This window comes from Cydia splendana, chromosome Z, assembly GCF_910591565.1.
Source record: "Cydia splendana chromosome Z, ilCydSple1.2, whole genome shotgun sequence".
In the NCBI taxonomy this organism is placed as follows: domain Eukaryota; kingdom Metazoa; phylum Arthropoda; class Insecta; order Lepidoptera; family Tortricidae; genus Cydia; species Cydia splendana.
The window spans coordinates 30975824-30998666 of record NC_085987.1 but is presented as its reverse complement, the minus strand read 5'-3'; the positions used below and the strand labels follow the sequence as shown (position 1 = coordinate 30998666).

At 38.9% G+C, this 22843-nt stretch overlaps 2 protein-coding genes across 3 annotated transcripts in view; one reads left to right on the top strand and one right to left on the bottom strand.

The window, feature by feature from the left end:
* Positions 1-22843, top strand: part of LOC134804854 (uncharacterized) — a 43165-nt gene that overhangs the window by 11990 nt on the left and 8332 nt on the right. The window contains exons 3-4 of the mRNA XM_063778138.1: positions 812-1220; positions 19412-19546. Of these exons, the coding sequence (XP_063634208.1) occupies positions 958-1220; positions 19412-19546 (398 nt within the window). The 5' untranslated portion in view covers positions 812-957. The remainder of the gene's footprint in view (positions 1-811; positions 1221-19411; positions 19547-22843) is intronic.
* On the bottom strand, positions 4039-16388 carry LOC134804903 (uncharacterized). Of its 2 annotated transcripts, none has more exons than XM_063778220.1 (4): positions 16371-16388; positions 8495-8662; positions 5074-5214; positions 4039-4387 (listed from the first exon to the last, which is right to left on the bottom strand). In XM_063778220.1, exons 2-4 carry the CDS (start codon positions 8629-8631, stop codon positions 4276-4278), a joined length of 390 nt encoding a protein of 129 aa, XP_063634290.1. In that variant the 5' UTR covers positions 8632-8662; positions 16371-16388; the 3' UTR covers positions 4039-4275. The 2 variants fall into 2 exon arrangements, with proteins under 2 accessions (XP_063634290.1, XP_063634289.1); XM_063778219.1 differs by having other exon boundaries at positions 4040-4387; positions 16250-16386.

Sequence of the window (22843 nt, the reverse complement as noted above, 5' to 3'; positions counted from 1 at the left end):
GTAGGTACGTATAGTACAATGTTACATTATGAAACCATGATTTTAGCAATCAACACAACTTGACCATCTTGACATATTGACATATGGCTAAGACCATCTATAAGGTAAGACCGTCTACAAGCTCTTAATTCTTACCTACACATACACATACTGCACTTACAGAAGGTCGTTAGAGTAAATACCTATATACCTAAGCAGATGTCTGTTTCGAATTGCAACGATCGCAATTTCGTAAGATGAGTGAACTCGTCTGGTCGATTATTGCGTAGCATTTCCATTAGTACGACACCGTAAGCTGTCTGTTTAAGATCATGATCAAGCCATAAGTAATTAAATTATACTTACTTGTGTTAATACAAAGTATTTGGGTAATGTCTGGTTTTAATCCCGGATTTCGGTTTCGTCAGAATATTCTTTTTTAGTTTTAGTGGCACGATAAACAGTTTTCTAGGGGTTCCTTACCTGCGCACATTATGAAATCGTACCTAAGCTGCATATAAAGTATAAACTAAGGTCGATTAATACATGTATGTACCTATATTTTATTATATGGATAAACAAGACATTAACATAAACATGGTAGTACACTCAGCTAGAGTATGATGGGAATCATTATGAGCAAAAAGATCCATGAAAATCAGGGTCATGTGATTTTGATAGATTTCTTCTGATATACGAGTATACTGAGAAATATCACTTTAAAGTATGCTGTAGATTTGATTTTTCTACCGTAAACTCAGATAACTATTAAGTATGTCATTGTAAGCTTTGTTTTTAATTTAATATCCCTAAAATGGTTTCTTTGTTTCAGATCTCAATAGAGTACGAAAAAATCGATGTTTAACTAGTGAGTGAAGTGATACTTAAGAGTCTTAAGACTGATAAGGATATGAATTCGATAGATGGATTATTAAAGGGAAACGCGTGAAATGTCAGGAGTTAATTAGAGAGACAGCGATGCTGTCGTATATGGTGCCGGTGGAGCAGAAGCCGCCGGTGGCGCCGGCGGGCAAGCCGCGGTTGGCGCTGGAGCTGGCGGCGGCGCCCGGCAGCCCCGAGTCGGCGGCGCGGCGCGCGCTCAAGACCGCCATCTCCAAGGACTCGTCCACCAGCTCGTTCGCCAGCGACCTCACCTTGTCCTCCTCCACGCCCACGGGTGCGCACGACAAGCCCAAACACAAGCTGCTCTCCAACGGCACCAAACACACCTCTTTGAAGCGGTAAGTCGCTCACTACTTTTGGCGTAGTATATGAGCCCCAACAGAACAACAAACTTAACTGACCACCCAGGGGCTTGTCTTTGCAGTAAGGCTACTGAATTGTGGGTTAACAGTTGACAGTGTGGACGATACCCAGTAGACATTTTGTTTTAAAGAAAACGGATGTAATCCCACGAGTTTTATGTACTCTATCTTATCTTGGGTTAGCATAGAAAGTGTTATCAATACGTGCCTATATACCGCGAAGTCTGCAAATGGCTAGAGTCGACTATCCTTTGCATTGGCCCATTGTATTTTACTTAATAAAATTTTTAGCTTGCATTAATACTAAAATGTATTACAATATTGTTGGTCGAGAATTATAGACTTTAAAGAATTATTATTTAAAAAAATATTTTTTCTTCCATACATTGTTACCTCTTTAACTACGTACCTACAAAAAACCGATATTTTTAATACCCCATATCCCATATTACCCCGTGTGACATAATTTTTTCTAGGTACTTGATACAAAAAATCAGCAACATTATGTCCACAAAAAAAGTATTAAACTCTGGCCCCGCTAAATTTGCACAAGCTGGGCAGTAGGAATGCAGAAATAACCATAATTATACCTAAGCTCCATATACTTGGCGTAGCTCTTGGCATGAAAACTTACGAGGCTCTAGTAAATTTTTCGCCTGTTTTTATATACTAGACGGGCCCGCAGCTCCGCTCGCGTAAATGAAATAAAGAGTTTGTCTTAAGTTTAGTTAAATACCGATATTATTATGTATTCAACCCTACCAGGGTTTATAACTGTGATAGGGATTTCTTATTTGTAGCCGTTATTTGGATAACTTAATTCGCAAATTTCTCATTACGTAGGTATTTATTTAAAACTTGTTTCAACAAAAAAATATTATTTATTTTTATAAGCCAAGTTGCAAAAACATTTATTAGATTAATTTCCGCCTTAAGACAAATATGGACGACCACCGCCCATAAATCGCCTTTTCATACAAACGTAGGTAGTCCCCATTTCCCTTTCTGGATAAACATTAGGTACTTACTACGGCTACGGTGACGCAACGACCCAAAGTGAGTCCTGGCCACCGACACCAGATCACGCCACGTTTCTCGGTCTTGAAATAGCTCTCGCCAGTCGCCATGGCCGAGGTTGAGCAGGTCTTGAGCAACTACCTCGTTTCAGCGGTACCTAGGACGTCCACTCAGGCGTCTCCCATTTTGTTGTCCCAAGTACGCTCTCTTCACGGCACGATCCTCTCCCATTATCTCTAAGTGTCCGTGCCAATGAAGCTGCCGCTTTGGTCTCTCAATATTTCGCCACTATATCGTAACACATCCTTATTTCTATGGCAACAAAGTTATATTACGATAGTTGGCTGACTGCTGACTGTACATTTGCTTATTTTCATCAGGTCGCTCAAAAATATCTGAACATGCACTTTATCTACCTACTAATTAGGTAAAACTTACTATCCACTTTGTATTTCTTGGCCATCTCGGCAACCCGTTCCCCGGCATGGCAATGTTTGCCGAAGCCGTGAAAGTCAATCTGAATAATATAACTCAAAAAGAAATAAACAACAAAATACAAATTATAAATAATATGATAATATTAATTTGATTGATGTCATATATGGCATAAGTCACTCGTATGGGCTATAGACGAAGGTAGAGGTTGACAGCACTTTTTATTTTACTTCGTGTAAAATAACGCCGAAATAACTGTATACCAACATGACAAACATAATTTAGGTTACTTTAACTTACGAATAATTTGGTCTAGTCTGTAGCACGACCGAAACGAAAACAACCGAGAGTTGCCGAGAGATGACCGATCGTCGTAAAATAAAGATTGTTATGAAAATTTCTTTTGCTTATTATAAATTAAATACGCATCGAAAGCGATAGTTTTTATGCTCTAGTTCTATTCTCATATTTAGATAATAGATTGGAACAGTTATTTCTTATCATACGTGCGTCGTATTTGAGAAACGTGTCAAAAAGCTTTTTAGATATTTGTAAGGCGCCATCTCGCTTCTTCCCTCGTTTTTTATCCCGTTCTGGTTTTTCAATTTTATATATATGATTGTTACTGTTAATTTCAATATCTATCACATTTTGTATATCTTTAATCAAAATTATGTGTAGTTTTAATGAATAGCAGTCCAGAATCGGGCTCACAACTAATCCTTAACAAGTAGGTAGGTATGTAGTTACAAAAAAAAACAATAAAGGCCGCTCAAGTAGCTAGAATACCTAGGACTATAGGTACAGTCACCTGCAATAATATGTTACACTATGAAGGCCGCAAAAATATCTGACACGACCTTATTTGTAGAGCCATAAGAGCGTGTCACATATTTTTGCGGCGTTCGAAGAGTAACAAATTAATGCAGGTGACTGTACCTTTTTTAACGTATCCTTTTCAGTATAATGATATTTACCTGTAGGTAGGTATTAATTAGCCACTGGGCGACCATAGTCAGTAAGAGGTACCTACTCTATAAATACGTTGTGATATTTCTGAATAAAATGAAATAAAAATAGAATAAATCCTTACCTAGACACTATATGTATAGTAATAGTTTTAACGGTAAATCCGCTGTAGTAGTTTTTGGCAATATACTTAAAATATTATTTAAATTTTCAGCTAAAAATAAGCAAGTAGGACTATATAAGGTTGGTAAAATTGCTTATAAATGTTGGAAAACTAGTAGTGATGACTTAACATTTGTTATAACACTCAGTGAAATCGATCCGTCTTGAAATAAGAGTAGGCACTTATTGGTACACAAGTACGTAGGTAAGCTACCTACTCTTAGAAGAAATAAAACGATGTTATCGGTCAGGCTATCGCTGTGCGGCTAAATTGGATATAAGATAGAGCTAAAAAGCAACGAGTTAGCGGTAAAGTGGATCAATCAATTAAACGAAAGTTTTCTTCATAGCCAGCTGTTGTATTGACCAATATTTAAGTCAGTCTATAAATAGATGAAAGCATTAACGAGGTACGTAGGTACTAATTGAGTGTCAAGCTACACTCATATTAATGCTTAGTGATTTTCGGTCCCATGTAGTCTTTATATTCCCAAGCATCAGGAAGCCTTAGCGGAGGTTTCGCGAGCCACGAAGTATAAATTTCTAACTGGCAGTCGGGCCTGAAAAATATCAATCTGCGTTATTACGTCATCTCTACCTACTACTAGTGATGTACTCGTAGGTAAGAGTACTTGTACTTATACATACACCTACTTATATCGACTCGATCTTAAATATCACAGTTATCATGGAATTACTACGAGAATAGATTACAACAGCATCATAATATTCATAATTAACTACTTCACGTTCGTCTAAATTTTTGACTCTAAAACGTTAGGTTGGAAATTTCTAGTAGATAATAATGATTAGCCATTTCAAATAGCTGTGTAAACTGTAAGTACCTAGGTATTTCTTTCGTTTTTTTTATGTACAGTCTTCACAAGCAATAGAATTTCAGCTCCGTCTATTTAACGTTGGCACACGGAACTCATTTCGCATCTAATCTTAGCCTCGATGCAAAAAGTCCTTTCCGTAAAGTAGAGGCTTGGATAGGGGTACACATTCGCGTCGTGATGCCGGGCGAGATGTTTTCAAAAGGACTCTTTTATGTGAAACTTGAAAGCGTGCCTTACTTTGACAGAGATCGATTAAAAACCTCGTTGGCACTGCAGAACTGAGTCTTCACTTGAAACTTTGCGAGGTACTTAGTTTGATATGTTAATGCATTAAAGTACCTACCTATTGCGAAAGGATTACTCATTAAATGATATCAAAACTGTCTAAATAAATCATAATGACGAACTTGGACGCGAGCCAGCCGATGGTGCCGGTGGAAGTGACTGGGACTGGTTTCAGTGTCTTGAACGTTTCTTCTTTCGACGCGACGTGGGGCAGGGCGGCCTCTACTTCCTTTATAGCGGCCTCCGCTTCTGCCTGGGCTTGGCTAGAGTTTGACAGAAGCTGCAGTTAGGTACTTATTGTCTTACAAAAACAGATTCATATCAATTTACCGAGTTGCATTATGTCAGCTCTTGTGAATCAATCTGAGTATTCTTAAATTAAAAATTAGAAATAAAGTAGGTTTTTTTTACATAAAATATTGGTACCTTTTTTCAGATCATTTTGCAAATCTATTTTAGAAGTAGGTACCTATACAAAGAATAGACGCGATCGAAAGAGGCGTTTTGATCGTGAAGCAAATAATATGACTGCGTTTTCCTTATTTTTACCCACACCTAAAAAAACAGGTGGTACTTAATGCAACTATTTACTATTTCTATTTGCTATTGAGTGATAGAGTATGGTTGAATGCCTTAAGGCGTTCAATCCAACATCTGTACTCTTTTCTGATACAATATGCAATAATGTTTAAATAAATAAATCTACTATGTACTTTAATTAGTCTTCTGGGTGTATCTAATTAGACGTTGAATGAAATCTCATGACGGTAATTCACGAGATTCTACCTCATTCGCACGTATTATTAAACGCCAAAGCTATTTGCCATTGACATTGAATCCACAATAACATTGTGTCAGCTACCTACCTACTACCTAGGTCTGTTTATGATAGTCAATTTAATTTCCGTACTGAACACTCCCACTTAGATGTCGCCCCCCTCGCGGCGTCGTAGGTCGATAAATAGATGCACCTAGACTACGTCTACCTACTTAAATGAACAGCTACAAAGCTAATCTTATTCCTGCTAATACAAGCGAAGAAGACTTATGCACATGGTTCTAATAGGGTTAAGTCGCCGATCATGTCGCTAGTTCAACTTGTCAGTTCGCCTTATAGATAAGCGGACTGTGTGCTATGACTGCTACGAGTATGTGCGAATCGAGAGTTGACGAAGCGTACATGGCTTGACATCTAGTTGGAATATGGCCAGTAGAGTGATCTAACGTTAGACATTGGCCATTATTAATAACGCGTTTAGGGTTTCGTGTATTATTATAAGTTAACCCACCCAGAGGGGGTAGGTAATTTTTTTGGCCATACTTACCTCGTTTTAATGTGTTGAACTCTGTCACTTAAGACGATATCCAAAAATGGAGTATTTTCCATTGCGTTGCCTACTTTGTACATAATATGTAGTTGTTACCTGCCTAGGTATCAGTTTCATAAATATTAATTTATGTCTTTTTGCAAACGATTTCAGTACAAATGAAAAATATACCTGCTATTTTTAAACACGATTTTTATTTACTTATGTATAATATATTTGCTATGCTAGTTCTATAGGTAGTTATAACTTTTTCTTACACCAAAAAGTGCTAACGTAATAGTACATTGTACAACGAGGGGGGTAAGCGAGTTTTTGTTGACGAGGTCTATAATTCCCGACAGCCGCTGGGTGTCGGAGGCACCTGGAAGGGTGGCAGCGGCCTTAGAAGCAATTAAGGGGTGTTCATGCAATCTAGGCCAGCGGTTCTCAATCTTTTTTTTTGACGGAACCCTTTTGGAAAGCGAAATACTTGATGGAACCCTACATTGTACATAAAATTTAACCTAACCCTACATAAAATTTTTCGAGGCGACTAAAGCATAGTGTTCTAAATTCTTGCGGAACCCCTGCAGGGGTGTCGCGGAACCCTAGGGTTCCGCGGAACACATTTAGAGAATGGCTGATCTAGGCCATCTATGGGTCGCCTAGAAAAGTAGGTACATACTAATTTTATGAATTAGGTACCTACTATATACCTAAGTTACAAAAAAATAATATATACGTATACTTATATATATTAGGCGCAACCAAATACTCCATCAGTGGATATAATTATAAATTATCATTTCTAATTGTAGATATTGGTAAGCAGGGCGCGTTTTCGAGATAACCGACAAAGTGACATATTAGTAGGTAACCTTTTGCTTACGAACAAATGCACATTAAATGAGTTCCATGCTTCCATGGCTCTTCCGTAGACATTGTTCTTTGGCGTTCATTCACACTTCACACTTGATATAAGGGACGCGGGCGGGTCATACTTTTATACCAACTTAATATTTTTTTGTCAGTGTTATTGTCAATTTACGTTGTTACGTGTGACAAAAAAGTCATCTAACAATGGTGTTATTGAAATTAGGCAAAAGAATGACTGACGGGCGAGTTTTTCTTTAACCAACTCATACAGCAAGTTTGTAAAACCACATTTAGACCCGAACCCGCGGCTTGGTCCTGTCTATTCGGCGCGCCCCAAATGTCTCGCCCCACGCTAAAGGCTCTCTGCCCTACTTTAGATGTGCCGATGATAATTTAGACTGGGGCTTTTATTGTGATGCGTAACAATATTAGCAATTCTTAGGCAAGCAGCATTTGCTACAGAATTGACTTAGGTACATAACTTACCGTAAATTTATTTAGGTACAGTGTAAAAATATGGTTGCATAGGTATAACTTACATAAAAATATGTCTCATAGTTCTTAATTCGCCGACATAAGAGCTATGGGACATATTTTTGAGTAAGAAGTGTGCACCCACAGTTTTACACTTGACTGTACATTTTTAAATAACATCTCTCGCCTTTACTACTATTATACATACCTTATGCATAGTTTATTTATGCCAAATCACAATAGTCACAAAATCTACATATAATGAAGTCTAACTGTGAAGTTAAGTTACTCGTATTTCTACTTATAATTAAGTCCACAAGTTAAATTACGTACAAGTTGCAAAACGCAGGCTTTGTCAAAGTAGGTACCTACCTACTAAGTATGAATACAACTTCTACCCTTCGGACATTTTGAATAAATAGTTATTTGTTTTACGAGGGGGCAAAGTTGTTGTTTAACCGCTCGTGCTAATATTGATACCCGAGCCACCGAAAGATTCCAAAATTGAACCACGAGCGTAGCGAGTGGTTCGAAAAATGGAATCTTGAGCGTTGCGAGGGTTTCAAAGCACGAGGGTTAAACAAAATTTGCCCCCGAGTGAAACACAAAATTTTTCACCACACCAACCCGAAGCAAATATTAAATGTAAAATATCAAACAAAATCAAACCAAATCAAATTCAAATGAATGTTATTAAATATATATCATCCAAAATCATCATTTAAAAGTCAATTCTTCCAGCAAACATAAGAAAACAACTCAAAATTTGCATTTGAATACTTTGCCTCACATGTGAATAAAATGCAACTTTGCTATCAGTTTTTGAAGTGCAAAGTAAGCCTTTCCGAGCTGGTGTGGTGAAAAATAATGTATACTACGGGCTTACATCCTTTCGTCGAGAAGCCAAGCCCAGCGCTTGAACCACTCCTTGCGGCACATGTCCTGCTTCTTCCACTGCGCTCGCATCTGGAAAGCCTCCGTGTTGGGGTCGAACTTTATAGCGCGGGGGCCTTCTTTCGCCATTTTGATGCTTCTTATAAATCAAACAAATATACTGAAAATAATAATTATGAGTCATTAACATTTCCAATATTTTTACTTTTTTTCTGTGGCAGATTTAGGTAGGTAATTCTTATTAATGCTACGCAATAATTTAAAAATATTGACATTTTCTTATGGAAAAATATAAAAGACAAATTATTATTATAAGTTAATTATGTATGTACCTATGTATGTATGTATTTACTTTATTGTACATAGAAATAAAAACACGAGAAACACAGTTACAGAGTCAATTAAATACAACAAAGGCGAACTTATCCCTGAATGGGATCTCTTCCAGTCAACCTTTGAGGAAAGGAGTAGGACAGAAGTAACGATGAATGACAAACAAAAGCGTACAATCTCTAAAATAATTGAAATGCAAGTTTTGAATACACCAAATATACATAAATAGAAATATAACAATACAAGAATACATATACATATATATATATAAATAAAAAATAAATAAATACTCAACATATAATATAAATAGATATATAGATATTAATTCGAACCAGTAAAGTAAAGGAAATGAAAGAAGTAGGTACTTAATCGGGAAAAACAGAATTATCTAAGTATCGGAAAGCCACAATTTTCTAAGCCTCTCCTTGAGTGATGCTACAGATTGGGATTGCATTATTAGGTAAAGTCAAGGGTAAAAATATGGCTGTTGACAACTTACTCAAAAATATGTCCCATAGTTCTTAATTGGCTGACATAAGAGCTATGGGACATATTTTTGAGATGATTTGTGCACCCATATTTTTACACTTGACTGTACCTACTCACTCAGTAAGTTTTTTTTTAAAAACGTCAGTACCTAATTCATGAAAGTAGGTAGAGGTACCTAATTTTTGAAATAAAAAGTACTAAAAATATAGTGTACAGTCACCTGTAATAATATGTTACACAACGAAGGCCGCAAAAATATCTGACACGAACTTATTTGTAGAGCCATAAGAGCGTGTCACATATTTTTGCGGCCTTCAAAGAGTAATATATTATTGCAGGTGACTGTACCTACATAATACCTACGCTCAATTACCGACTGCACCAACACCATGCACCTTGCTGATTATCAATGAGCGTAATGTCCCTAAGGCCGAAACTATGTATGTTGTCTGATACTATGTATGTTGTCTGATCCAGGTGCTTTCCAATTATGTGAATTACTAAGAACTTTCTTAAATGTGTCGATCGGAATGTGCTGGTAAGCCATTTCTGTTGTATTAGTGTCATTTCTAACAATTTCAGTCTTAATCCACTCGGCATCAGTGTTGTGATCAATTGGGTTCTCCCAAATTCCTGCCCAAAAGTTTTGCAAGTCGTGTGAGTCCGGCAAGTTACTTACTATATTAGGGTTATTATTGTCTGTCGTATTTGTAGTGGCCTGTCTTACATTTCTATAAAATAGCTTCTCATTGGTTTGAAATTGGTTATTCTGTTGTTTTCTTAGCGTACATACTTTATATCTGTTTAAGCGTCCTGATATGAGTGCCAGTTTTTGTTTTAATGTGTCTAGTGTGTGTGTAAGCTGTGTGTTTGGTTCTTCGTGTACAGAATGAATTTTATATTGGTCAATGATGTCATTTACTTGTTTTTCTAGGTTTATACTTCTGGTCCCTGCAATGAAATGTGTTACTCTACCTATTTTAGTTCGTAAATCTTGTAGTCGTCTTTCTAATCGTCTTTGCCAGTGCGGTCTTTTGTCTTTATTTACAGAGCGAGATCGGGAGCTGTCTGTGGGTTCCAGTGATATTTTTGCCCCGTTCACTTTAGCAGCAGTCCATGCTGCACTGTATATTGCTCTTTGCAGAGTATCAAAGTCTGTGTCTATGTTAATGTACTCAGGAAAAGTTATATTGTTAAGATATTGCACTATGTCTGCCAACTTTTTTGATGTTTTTTGTTTTGGAATATAAGGTCTACAAGTCGGGTCAGTATCTGTAAAATGTTTGAATGTTTGTTTAAACGTTTCGGCTATCAACAGGTTCCTTTCAGAAATGGGATCATTGTTTGGAACATTGTCAGGGCTATCTGGTTGAATATTTTGTAAGAACTGGGTTTCAAGATCGGGCTGTTGGGTTGTATTGCTCTGTTCAATATCTGGAATGTGGTCATCGGAATTGTATATATTTATAGATAGTTCTTCAGCAATCTGTTGTTTTAATTCTGTCAATCTGGTATCAGTTATGTATTTATTATTTATTATAGCTCTTCGCTGATCAGATATTCGTTGTTCGCTAAGATGTGAAAGAGCAGGGAAACTGTTTATAAAAGCATCGTGCAACGGTTTTCGGTACGAAGTTCTGTTGGTTTCAAGTTCAGTAATTCTGTAATATGATAACATGATCGATTCGTTCTGTTCGTTTGTCCATCTTAATCGTGTTTGAGCTTGCATACTATGTGATTCTTGATTATTAGAAGTGGCGCGTGTGTAGGTTGTGGTAATACTAGTGCGTATAGTAGCTAATTCGGCTTTTACTTCGTCATATATCTGATTCAACGTCTCTTGTGGTAGCAACTTACTTCGGATAATGGCTCTCCTCTGGTCACCTACTCTTTGTCGGCTAACTGTCATATTTGGGAATTTTTCTATAAATTTTATGTGAAGTGGTTCCAGATACGCTTTCGTGTCAGTGTCCAGTGCAGTAAGATAAAGGTAATAAAGTGCGCATAATAAACGTATTCATTTCATTCGTCCATCGTTTGCGCGATTTGGAAGCTTCCGAGGTGGGTACAAACTCAATGTCGGGAATGACATCTTGTACAACACCGTCGTGCGTGCTAACGGAAGATAAAGTAGACGTTTTCTTAGACATGTATGAAGGTCGCGTTGATGGTATCGATGAGAAAAGGGATTTGTCGTCGTCTGAAAAATTAGTCACGGAAGTCGCGGAGCTATCTCCGCCCCGCGGGCGGAGGTTGTATTTCCTGGAAACAGCAAAACGTTCACGGTTTGCGGCTGTAGTAGATTCTTCGATGGGAGCCCGCCTGCTCAGCTCCGCATCGCCGCTGGTTCGCATGCTGTGGCACCCAGCAGCGGCTCCAGGTGCGCCCCGACGATCGCCCTCGGGAAGCGGCACTTCTGCGGCTGTAACAAATTGTTCGATGGGAGCCCGCCTGCTCAGCTCCGCATCGCCACTGGTTCGCATGCTGTGGCACCCAGCAGTGGCTCCAGGTGCGCCCCGACGATCGCCCTCGGGCAGCGGCCCTTCTGCGGCTGTAACAAATTGTTCGATGGGAGCCCGCCTGCTCAACTCCGCATCGCCGTTGGATCGCATGCTGTGGCATCCAGCAACGGCTCCAGATGCGCCCCGACGATTGCCCTCGGGTAGCGGCCCCGGACGTAAACTTCTTGATCGTAACTGCATCTTTAATCTAGAAAAGGAAGGATAAAAAAGAAAAGGAGGGAAGAAGAAGAGAGGATAGGATAGTTGGAATCTTAGTTTGGGAAGGGTAAGCCTAGTTGATATTGGCGCATATATTTGTATCTCCCTATTATTGGGGTGTGGTCTAGGTGTTTCAACCTCACATCTATAGCATCACCAAATACATAGAACTGAAAGATGAAATAACCCGTATATGGCATCTCCAAAAAGTAATTATAGTACCTATAGTTTTATCCAGTACAGGCGTAATACCTACACAGCTGCATCAATCCTTAAAGACCTTAAAGTTACCACCCAAAACATTCCACCTACTTCAAAAAGCCGTTATTCTTAATACATGCCGAATAGTGAGAAAATTCCTACAAACTGAACATGAAGCCCCTGCTGTCACGAGACGAACCGCACAAGCCATCACTCATGCAACTTTAAACCCTATAGAACCAGTTACCACAAACATAGAAACGCACACCACTCCCAGACACATGATTGCTCAACCTGATTCACATTCAACGAATGAAAATGTAAGAATACTTACCTGACATGCACTTGGCCTAGGCCCGTGCATAGCAGTATTACACCGGTGAAAGCCGAGAAAAAAAAGAGAATTTAAAATAATAATAATAATAACCCCGCGGGGGCAGCTTGTGGCGAGCTGACGGTGAGTGGCGACACCGCACACCCCTATTCCAGAGGGCACTTTCATCTGGCCCTCGCCTCTGTGCTTGCCTTGATTGGCCGGCCAGAGTGGAGTCGCAAGAGCGGGACCTATGCTCCAGGTTGGAAGTGTAAAATGTCATAACGCCGGCGGCCTGCTGAACGGATTACCGGGATCTGGCTACCGCAGACTCACCTCTCGACAACCTCACAGCCACTCCAAAGTGTTGCCCTGTTGTCGCACTGTGCGTGCGGCCATTGCGGGGCCCACTCAATGAGTTGGCGAGTCACCACCTGTCTTATACAATTTTGAGACTGATTGTCACGGCAGGTGTCCGCTAGTCTCCTCCCATAGCCCTATATCCAGTCCATCCAACATTCAAATCAAATAGCCTATGACCTTAGTTTCCATCGCAGCACAAAAGTGCTGCACTGCAATAGTCTTTGCACCTGGCGGGGACCATCTCCGGATGTATCACATTCTGCGTTCGGGGATGGTATCCGCCACGTGTATCCCTTGCTTTTAGATTAAAGTGTCTTAAAGGGCCTCTGCGCTGTTGGCTTCAGCCCCACGTACGCCTCCCAAAGGTCCGGGACCCCATGGTCCCGAGATATGGAACAGACATACAAATAATAATAATAATAATAAGCCCCCAGGGCAGCTTGTGGCGAGCTGAATGGGAAGTGAAGTCCCTTGGGTCCCATACCCCCGAAAGTCAGTCAGGCCCCTCTCTCCGGCTTGCCTTCATTGGCCGGCTGGAGTGAACACTGAGCAGGGGCCGCAGGACTCTATCACCTCTGGCTTGCCTTAACCGGCCGTCCAGAGTGGGGTGTCAGAGCTATATGCTCGCAGGGCGGAAGTGAAATATGCCTAAGACGCGAGTTGGCACAGTGGCTGCTTACAGTCACTGGGTAGAAAGCGGTGCACACCTCTCCACGCCCTGAGCCGCTCACGTGATGTTGTCCCCTTGTCGCTCCGTGCGAGCGGCCGTTTTCGGGGACCCATATTGTGAGTTGGCGAGTCACCACCTGGCCCATTTTTTTCATGTTTTTTAACATATGAGCAGGGCAGGTGCCATAGTCTCCTCCATAGTCCCGGTTACTAGCCCACTAGCAACTCAACTCAATAGCCCGGTTTCTTTATGTACCTTTTCTTACAATAGTCCTACACTAACCGGGGCTTGTCCTTGGGTGCACTACTATAGTGCAAACAGGGATAATCGTTGGTTGGTGTCACATTACATTTAGAGTAAAATTGTCTTATTACAAGGGGCCTCTACGTGTTGGCTTCGGCCCCACGCACGCCTTCCAAATGCCCGGGACCCCATGGTTCCGAGAATTTGTAAAAGACAGACATAATAATAATATGTTTATTGCTTTCATATTGGTGTTTACACAGATGTTCTTAACTAATAATGTTTCACAATATGAGACCCTGTAAGGGTATGGCAATTTTATCAACACTAACACATAAAACAATTATAACATACAAATTACAGAATACATAAACAAATAGTAGTCACAATTTTTTTTTTTTAAAGTAGTAGTAGTTTTATTAAGTAGCATTCCATTAGCCATCAGTCTATCACTCTGTTACGGACAAAATATTGTTAAAATTACGTGACCGCCGTAAAAGGCTCTGGATTCGACTATTAGAAAGTAATGAAAATCGGTCAACTGCACTCTTAACAAGTCTTACAACGAAGAACGCTATTCGTCATCATCATCACAACAGAATACTTCGTAAGAAAAGAATTTCTTCTATCTCAAAATATAACAAAAAAACTCTATTTGTCCGCAGAGATTCCCTGAATCCCTAACGCATGCAGACTTTATTTAAAGCTCACTTAGAGTTATCCAGTTTGCGCTTTATAATATGCTTCGTTTAGTGAGTGATAATTTGATAAATGATAACACCGTATTAGGTATACGTATAGGGCGATAAACTACTTGGACACCGAGAGCAGCGCGTGAGAGCCGAATACTTTAGAAGAAGTATGTACCTAATTGATATACCCACCTCTTCAACTCTAGCCACTTTTCTTAAAAGAATGACCGAAGTGCGATTGCAAAGGTTAGGTATTTAGGTATCTGATGAGTTTATAATTTATAAACACATATTTATTGGCGCTGCTGCTGTACACGAAATTACTATATTAGCTCATTACAATCAATACAAGACTACCTTTACCTTACTGATTGAAGAAAGCAATTTCAGAGGTCAAGCAAATACACAAGGGGTCAGCTAAATACATAATTATTTTACGTATTTATATGGTCATGGTATAATAATATACTCCGCCTGGTACTCTATTCCGAGATTCGCGTATGACCTAACTGACACGGGACTACGTCATCATGCTGTTTACAGGTTCTCAAACTTTAAAATGTGGGAGAATTTTAACCAACGGTGAAAATTATTTTAACGGCATTAATTTTAAGTTATTCATGTAGAAACATAGTAAAATAAAACAAATCTAATGTATTAAATTAAACTTTATTTATCTATACAAGACAAACGTTTGAAAAACTAATTCACAGTTACACATTAATTACCAAGCTTACGACGTGAAAAGTTTGGAAAACACTGCGACTGCTGACACTGAGCGAGAAGGAAATAACAATTAACACGCGTTCGACAAGGATGACGGTCAGGGCATGAAGTTATCTAGATCCGAATTGTCAAATGTGACAGCGCTATCCTGTGTTGCCAGTAATGTAAACAGAATTACCCGAACTTCTGAAATTTCTTTCGTGAATCGGAAGATATTGCTAACGAATAATTAAAAATGACGTGTTATTGTAAAATTTAAGATAAAATACATATAAATGAAAATTATAATATTATAAAGAAATATTTTAACTTATTAACCATAGGTATAATGTACCCATGTAACATGTTATGTTGAAATAAAGTGGCAATGTTATTGTGACGTAGCCCCGTGTCACTCTGGGAATAGAAGACCATGTTTTATTAGACCATGTATGGTAGATATTATATTAGACAATAAACCTACTAATAACTAGCTAAGATTTACAGGTCTTGTTTATTGTGTTATTATATTATCCCATACAGATACGCATGATGATGTTGATGACTAATTGACTATATTATAAATATTATAATGTTGTCAATCTATCGTATTTTCCCCTTAGTTAACAGTGTGCGTCTTCGGTTATGATGGACATCATGGAAATAGAAATGATGATAATTACGATGGGTGTCTATTGTTTCCCAAATAGTTTTAAGTCATAATGTATTGTTTGTCTGAATTTTCGTTAGTTATAATTGGTTTTTCTCAGAAACGCGTAACTTTTCAGGATTGCCATAAAACAAACCTAACCTAACCTATCTATAGAATAACCTTATGAAAATCCTGAAAAGTTTCAGTTTTATGACTAACGATAATATGACAAACAATACATTATGACTTAAAACTTTATGGGAAACAATACCCCTAATTGTAATTACGATAAATGGGTGGAGGTTAGTCTACATTTAGGAATCGAAATATTCTAGTCCTGAAAAGTATAGGAAAGTGCCAGCTTACATGAGTAGGTATATGTAGGTACTTATTAAAATCAATATGTAGGTAAAGAACAGTTTTATCACTAATTTGTCGAATAGAATAATATGAAAATGAACACCACATGAACACAGCTAAAACTTACCAAATATTGTCATACCTAACCTACTTATAGATGTCAAAATGACATTTTCATCACACTTGCTCGAAAAAGATCTTATTTCATGAATCATGATGCAGGTGTGTACCTACCTACCGAAGGGAAAAGGCCTATATTGTTCCCGCGGGAGTTATAGATTGTGAAAAATAAAACTATAACTCCCTAGGGAGTTATAGCTTTCTTTTTTAATTATGTCGCTAATTCATACGTACCAAGTAGGTTATAAGTAAAATACTTTGTTTAAAATCAAGGTATCGGGGAGGGATGGACGGGGTACTTTTGAAATACTGACGATTATAATTTAATATTTTTGTTTATGTTCAAAAATATTTAATTTGATTAATTTAATAGCCGTTTAAAATATTTTTACACAAGGTGCATGTATAATCGTGGCTGAATGCCGAAGGTGTGCCTTCGATGCCTAACCTGTCAAGAAATGACAATGATTACAATATGGCGGACGAATGTTTGTAATATCACCGTATTTAATAATATTTTGGTTAAAATTTAGTTTTTTCTTCGCAAGTGTGATGAAAAACATTGTGTGTAACTCCGGGGGTAAGAATATTGTAAACTTGAGTCTTTAGTTGCTCCAGCCTGTGGCTGTCGGGAATTATACTTAGACATCGTTTACAAATTCTCGCTTACCCCCCATTAATCCTTTTACTTGTTAGGAGTTTGAAGCACCTATACCAATATTAGTTTAGATTTAGACCAAGATAAGTCTGCAGCGATTTTGATAGCCTCCGGCATGGGCCTAGAATACTACGGACGTAGTTTTGCTAAGACAAAAACTGTGATTCCATCATCCACCAATTTTCTAGTATTTACGCGTGACACACACACATTGACAGTTATCTCAATGCCCTCATCCACCAATTTGCCGTCAGACGGATCGAAACGTCAGTGAAGTAAATTTGTCCAAGAAAAATGTAAAATATGCCGGCATGCGTAGTTAAATCCTGCAAGAATTGTACAGATTGAAAGAAAAAAAGTGACGGAATAACTTTTCATAGCTACTTTTATCAATTATCACGGTATAGTACATAAAATCTCCATATTTCATTGTTTATAAATGCGAAACAGGAGTGTGACCAGTAAGTTGAATAGGGTAATTTCCCGAAAGTAGGGTAATTGATGCCCTTCTTATTAAATCATTATGTATATAAGAGATAATTTAGGATATTTAGGTAAATAGCTAAATTATTGATTTTGCATTTCAAACTAGGTCTGTATGGTAATTTCCCGATAATAAGGAGATTAAAGACGTTTACATGAATAATGTTTGATAGTTAACGTTTATTTGTTATGTAAGGTAAACATACTCATGGTGCTCGACGCGGTCCCAGTCCAGTACATGTCATCTTGAAACTTAAACCATTGTCAATAGAGGTGACAGCAAGGTGTTATCTATTGGACATTAACATGTCGAGCACTAGTACATTTACCTTATATTTATTTTTTGTTTAAAATCAGATGTGTTACAAGCTGGTTACAAGTTAAATATCATTAGGTATTGAAAATAATATTTGCACAAAGTAATTTGCAAGTAATGCGCAGTTTCAAGACCTATAAAATCAGTTAGGTACACACTTTTTTATTGTCTAACGTAAAACTGTCCTACTTTAATATTTGAAAACAAGGACGATATTGAAAATAATTGTTTCACCATTAGGGGAGAATGGTGTTACATGGTATCACTCGTCTACTCGCACACTTTCAAACCGTCCGCCATTGCAGTGTCACAGTTTGTCTTAAGTGACATTCCCTCTGTCAAATATAAAACTCTATGGCCTCCGGGCTAATAACATTTGCTCAGTCTATGCTATCAAAATCGTTGCAGAGTTATCTTGGTCTGTCTCTAGAAGACTCTCCACGGCTTCGAGCAATAGGAATACGCCTATGAGATAACATTTCGCTGCCCCAATATTACAGGGTTCTATGTTACATTTTCAAGATAGTTGAAATTCGACTTAATGTCACTATGACAATAGAAGCCTGTAATATTGGGGCAGCGATTTGGCGAGTCGCATGCCCTTGTGGCACCCTTGTTGATATTGAGTTCCCTCTTTAATGCAGGGTCCCCCAATAGTAGTAGACATTAAGTTTATTGAGCAAGATCAGTTATTTGTCTTAAGGAGGCAACGTCAGCAGCGTGGTAGGCAAATTTACCCGGGTACCTATCGACCCTAGTCTGTAAATTTCTATAATATTACTTTTTCTATTTGTTAGGCATACCTACAAATTAATGTTTTTGTCTTAAAGCGTTATATTGAATAACATTTATATAACTAATCTAGTAAAACCCTGCAAGCAAAGCTCGGTGTAAATAACAAAATTCACAGGGCCCAATTTGACCAAATAAAGTTTCTAAAAGTGACGTCTACGTCTTCATTAACAAATCACTATTTTTGTGATGAGTGGCGATCACAGAACATATTAAAGAGGTTGTTCTGTGGTGGCGATGTAACATCCTGAAATAAGCCTGAAATGATTGCCTGAAATCGATCTTGTCTTGGCAATTGATGACTGAATGACAATTATTTTTGTGAAAATTTGTTGTAATACCTTAGTGAAAAACGCCTTTTTGGCTGCGACGCTGTCACTATGTGACTTGGTTTAGTTTTGACCTAACTTGCGAGTTTCCTTTCAGTCAGCAGGTATGTCATGTTCTGAAAGGAAACTCGCAAGTTTTATCTGTAAGTAAATAGAAAAGAAAAACTTTACTTATTTGTTGTAATGTTTTTTTTTTTCGCCAAGATGTAAAAAGAAATAACGTGTCGTGTGCAGAAAAGCAAAAAATATTTTTTTTTACAATTACCCATAGTTATCATATTTATTGCTCCTTATACGAGTAATATGACCTCAGGAAAGCGTGGTTAAAATCTGTCGGGTTACTCCAGCCCACGGTGGTATATCGCGGTCTAGTACCCACACTAGACTAGACTTTATTGAGCTTACTATATACGTAGGACTAGTTTGTGTAAGTTAGTTGTTTATGTCATGACCTGTTTGGTATTGTGCAGGGTGTCGTTCGGGAGCTCTAAGGGGTCTATGGTGGAGACTCTGATCTACGAGAGCCCCCTTCAAGAGGAGCCCGAGAGCAGTCCTCCGCCAAAATTGCAGGAGACTGCGTTTCCTTACACCCCCGTGGAGGACGAGTAAGTACCATAAACCATAATATAGTATACATTGTGCAACGTGGTCAACGTGGACCGCACAGACTCTATAAAGTATAAAGATTGTTAAAAGATGATGCTGTGCTAATTGACCTGCATAGTGCGTTTTTTTGATAAATACTTTGCCGACATAAATGCTGTTTGGAATATTCTTAACGGACCTTAGGCAAGTTATACACTCGGGCATGTTTTTATTCGCTGATGACACAAAGATTATGGGAAACCCACTTATCAGTCAGAACATCATACAGCAGGACTTAGACCGCATTCTACAATGGACGAAGGATTGGCTTATAACCCTCAACGCAGACAAGTGCACTGTACTTCATATTGGCAAAAATAACCCTAAGCACACATATAATATTGGCTCCAAAAGTTTCCAGAGTGTTGCTTCCCAGTGCGATCTTGGTGTAGTTGTAACTAACAATCTTAAATGGGAGGAACATATTTTAGGGTTTACCAAAAAGGCAAATTCGGTTTTATATATGATCAGGAAAGCTTTCCGTTACATAGACAAGAATCTCTTTATTAAGCTATATATATAAGACATATGTAAGACCCTTACTGGAATATGCCTTCCAAATTTGGAATCCATATTTTAAAAAGGATATAATTCTTATTGAAAAAGTCCAAAGAAGAGCCACAAAATTGGTACCATCTCTTCGTAACCAACCATATGAAGATAGATTAAAGGAATTAGGCCTGACAACCTTGGAGCAGCGAAGGCAACGCGGTGACTTGATAGAAACGTATAAAACACTCACAGGACACTACAACGTACCCGGGTTAAGCGATATTTTTGCTCGCAACATAAATGACAGACTGAGAGGACACTCTCTGAAACTGACACGGACGCAGAGTAGTAGCAACCCCAGACGACACTTCCTGTCTAACCGCGTAGTGAAAGTGTGGAACAGTTTACCCGAGTCAGTGATCAGTGCACCTTCGATAAACTCTTTTAAAAACAAACTCGATGAACACTTTCGTAGACAACAAAACACAAGTGGACATTGATGTGCACGTATCAGCTTTAAGCTGCCTGTGCATTCACATATAATAATTATAATAATAAGCCCGCAGGGCAGCTTGTGAGTTGTTGGGGAGTAACAACCCCACGGACCCGAGTGCTCCCGAGAGTCGGTCAGGGTCTCCGTCTCCGGCGTGTCTTCGTCGGTCGGAGTGGACCCCAAGGGGACCCGCAGGACTCTCAGCTCTGGCTTGCCTTCATTGGCTGTCCAGAGAGGAGTCGCTAGAGCTATAATGCTCCAGAGGTGGAAGTGAAACATGCATAAGACGCGAGTTGGCACAGTGGCTGTTAACAGCCACTGGGTAGAAAGCGGCGCACACCTCTCGACACCCCTGAGCCGCTCACACCGATGTTGCTCCTGGTCGTCTTCGCGACGGCAGTTTCAGGGGCCCATCTGGTGCGCGGCAAGTCACCACCTGCCTCGATAACTTGTGTAAACATTGTTATGGCAGGTGTCCTTACGTCTTTGTAATAACCCAGTCTCATAGTCCACCCAAACTTCAATCCATAGACCGGTATACTGTTCTCTTTTTCTACAATAGTCCCAATGCCTGCTGAGACCGGTTCATGGGTGTCTATTGCTGCACCTGTGAACGGGTTCCAGCAGGCGTTCTACATGACATAAAAGCTCTCCAAGGGGCCTCTACGTGTTGGATCTGTGTCCCCACGCAAGCCTATCAAAAAACCGGGATTATAGGCCCGTGATATCCAAGGAGATACAAGTAATAATAATAATAAATAAGTGTAACACATTAAATCGATCAATCAGTGATGCAATATAAATGTAACGCATAGAAGCTAGTACGGTAGTACTATTAGTTATTCTGTGGCTAGGATCCTATAGAAGTGCTATACGCGTGCCTCCGTGAGGGACATAACATACGCAATGCGACGCTATGATTGGTCGAATTTATTTGTTGCCCACCTTAATCCATACTAAATTTACGATGGGGAATAACAAACAATGTAAGACTGTGACAAGGACAGTCAGCAGCAGAAGTGGCTAAGCGGGCGAGGTGTTCAAAATTACCCTGACACGCTCTTATTCTCTTGACAATAAAGTCTCGTCAAGATCTTTTTGAACACCTGGCCCGCTTAGCAACTTCTGCTGCTGACTGGACAAACAATAATAAATAATAACAGTCGTGCGCGAAGTGTAGAGGGTGCTTTAAGTCAAGTCAACCTGAGGGCCTACCGCGAACCACGTTCGACGTGTTGCCTCCCTGTCGCACTAGTAAATTCGTATGTAAGTGTGACACGTCGCACGTGGTTCGCATAACGTTATCGTTTATCGAATGAATAACGTTATGTTTGTTATAATCTTATAGTCCAATCTCGTCTAAGAAACTGTACTTTTTACCTGATAATTCGAAAGCTGTGCATTTTTGTAGGATGAATGATTTTCTAGTCTATGCTTTTTGTAATTATGTACCTATGTCTGCAATTTCTAAAGGACGCTCTGCAGCCTCAACGGCTTGATATGTACATATAATATATGTTTAGACAGACAGCTATGATGGTGGAGCCATTTTGATATTGCATTCCTATATAGTTTTATGGCGTTAAACATGGCAGCGCAGCGCTTTGTAATTTGGTCAAACCAAATTTGTCAGTAAATAAGAACAATAGTGGTTTGTGTTACAAGGGATCAAAATGCTATATTTCCGTCAAGGGCGTACATTGAATCCTGAGGGGCTACCGCGAAAACCGAAATTCGCAAATTGCGAGGATCTTTCTCTTTTACTCCAATGAAGGCGTAATAAGAGTGACAGAGAAAAATGCCCGCAATTTGCGAACTTCGATTTTCGCGGTTATAGCGCTGAGCGTAATGAGGGATACAAGTGTATAACGCCCAAGACGAAATAATTTTGATACCGTGTGACACATACTGCTTTTCACATCAACTATGAGGAAAATAAAAAAATCTTAGTGTTGACACAATTATTGTTTCAAAATATTATTCAACCTAAAAAAAGAAAAAATAACAAAAACAGTGTCCTAGAACAGAAAAAGTGCCACGTTGATCCCTCCTAGCGGAGAAGAAAAAGCCCTTTTCCGAATAGGTGATATGAAAAAAAAACTATTCTCATCCTTTTTTTGGGTGCTAGTACTAATGTAAAGGAGCCATGTTAGAACATAATTTTGACAGTTCCGAACAACTGACAGGCCGATACCGTCCGGCGGACTGTTAATCAGTGGGCCCCTTAAGACAAAGATAGTATGATTCTCTCTGTCTATGTTTGAAATGAGAC

What these genes read in the sequence shown, in the direction of transcription:
- LOC134804903 (XM_063778220.1), bottom strand. Translation starts at nt 8,631, where the DNA reads ATGGCGAAAGAAGGCCCCCGCGCTATAAAGTTCGACCCCAACACGGAG. An exon ending in TGGCTTCTCGACGAAAGGAT is followed by an intron (nt 5,215 to 8,494) that starts GTAAGCCCGTAG and finishes GTCAAACTCTAG; the next exon opens with CCAAGCCCAGGCAGAAGCGG. An exon ending in ATCGGCTGGCTCGCGTCCAA is followed by an intron (nt 4,388 to 5,073) that starts GTTCGTCATTAT and finishes GATATTTTTCAG; the next exon opens with GCCCGACTGCCAGTTAGAAA.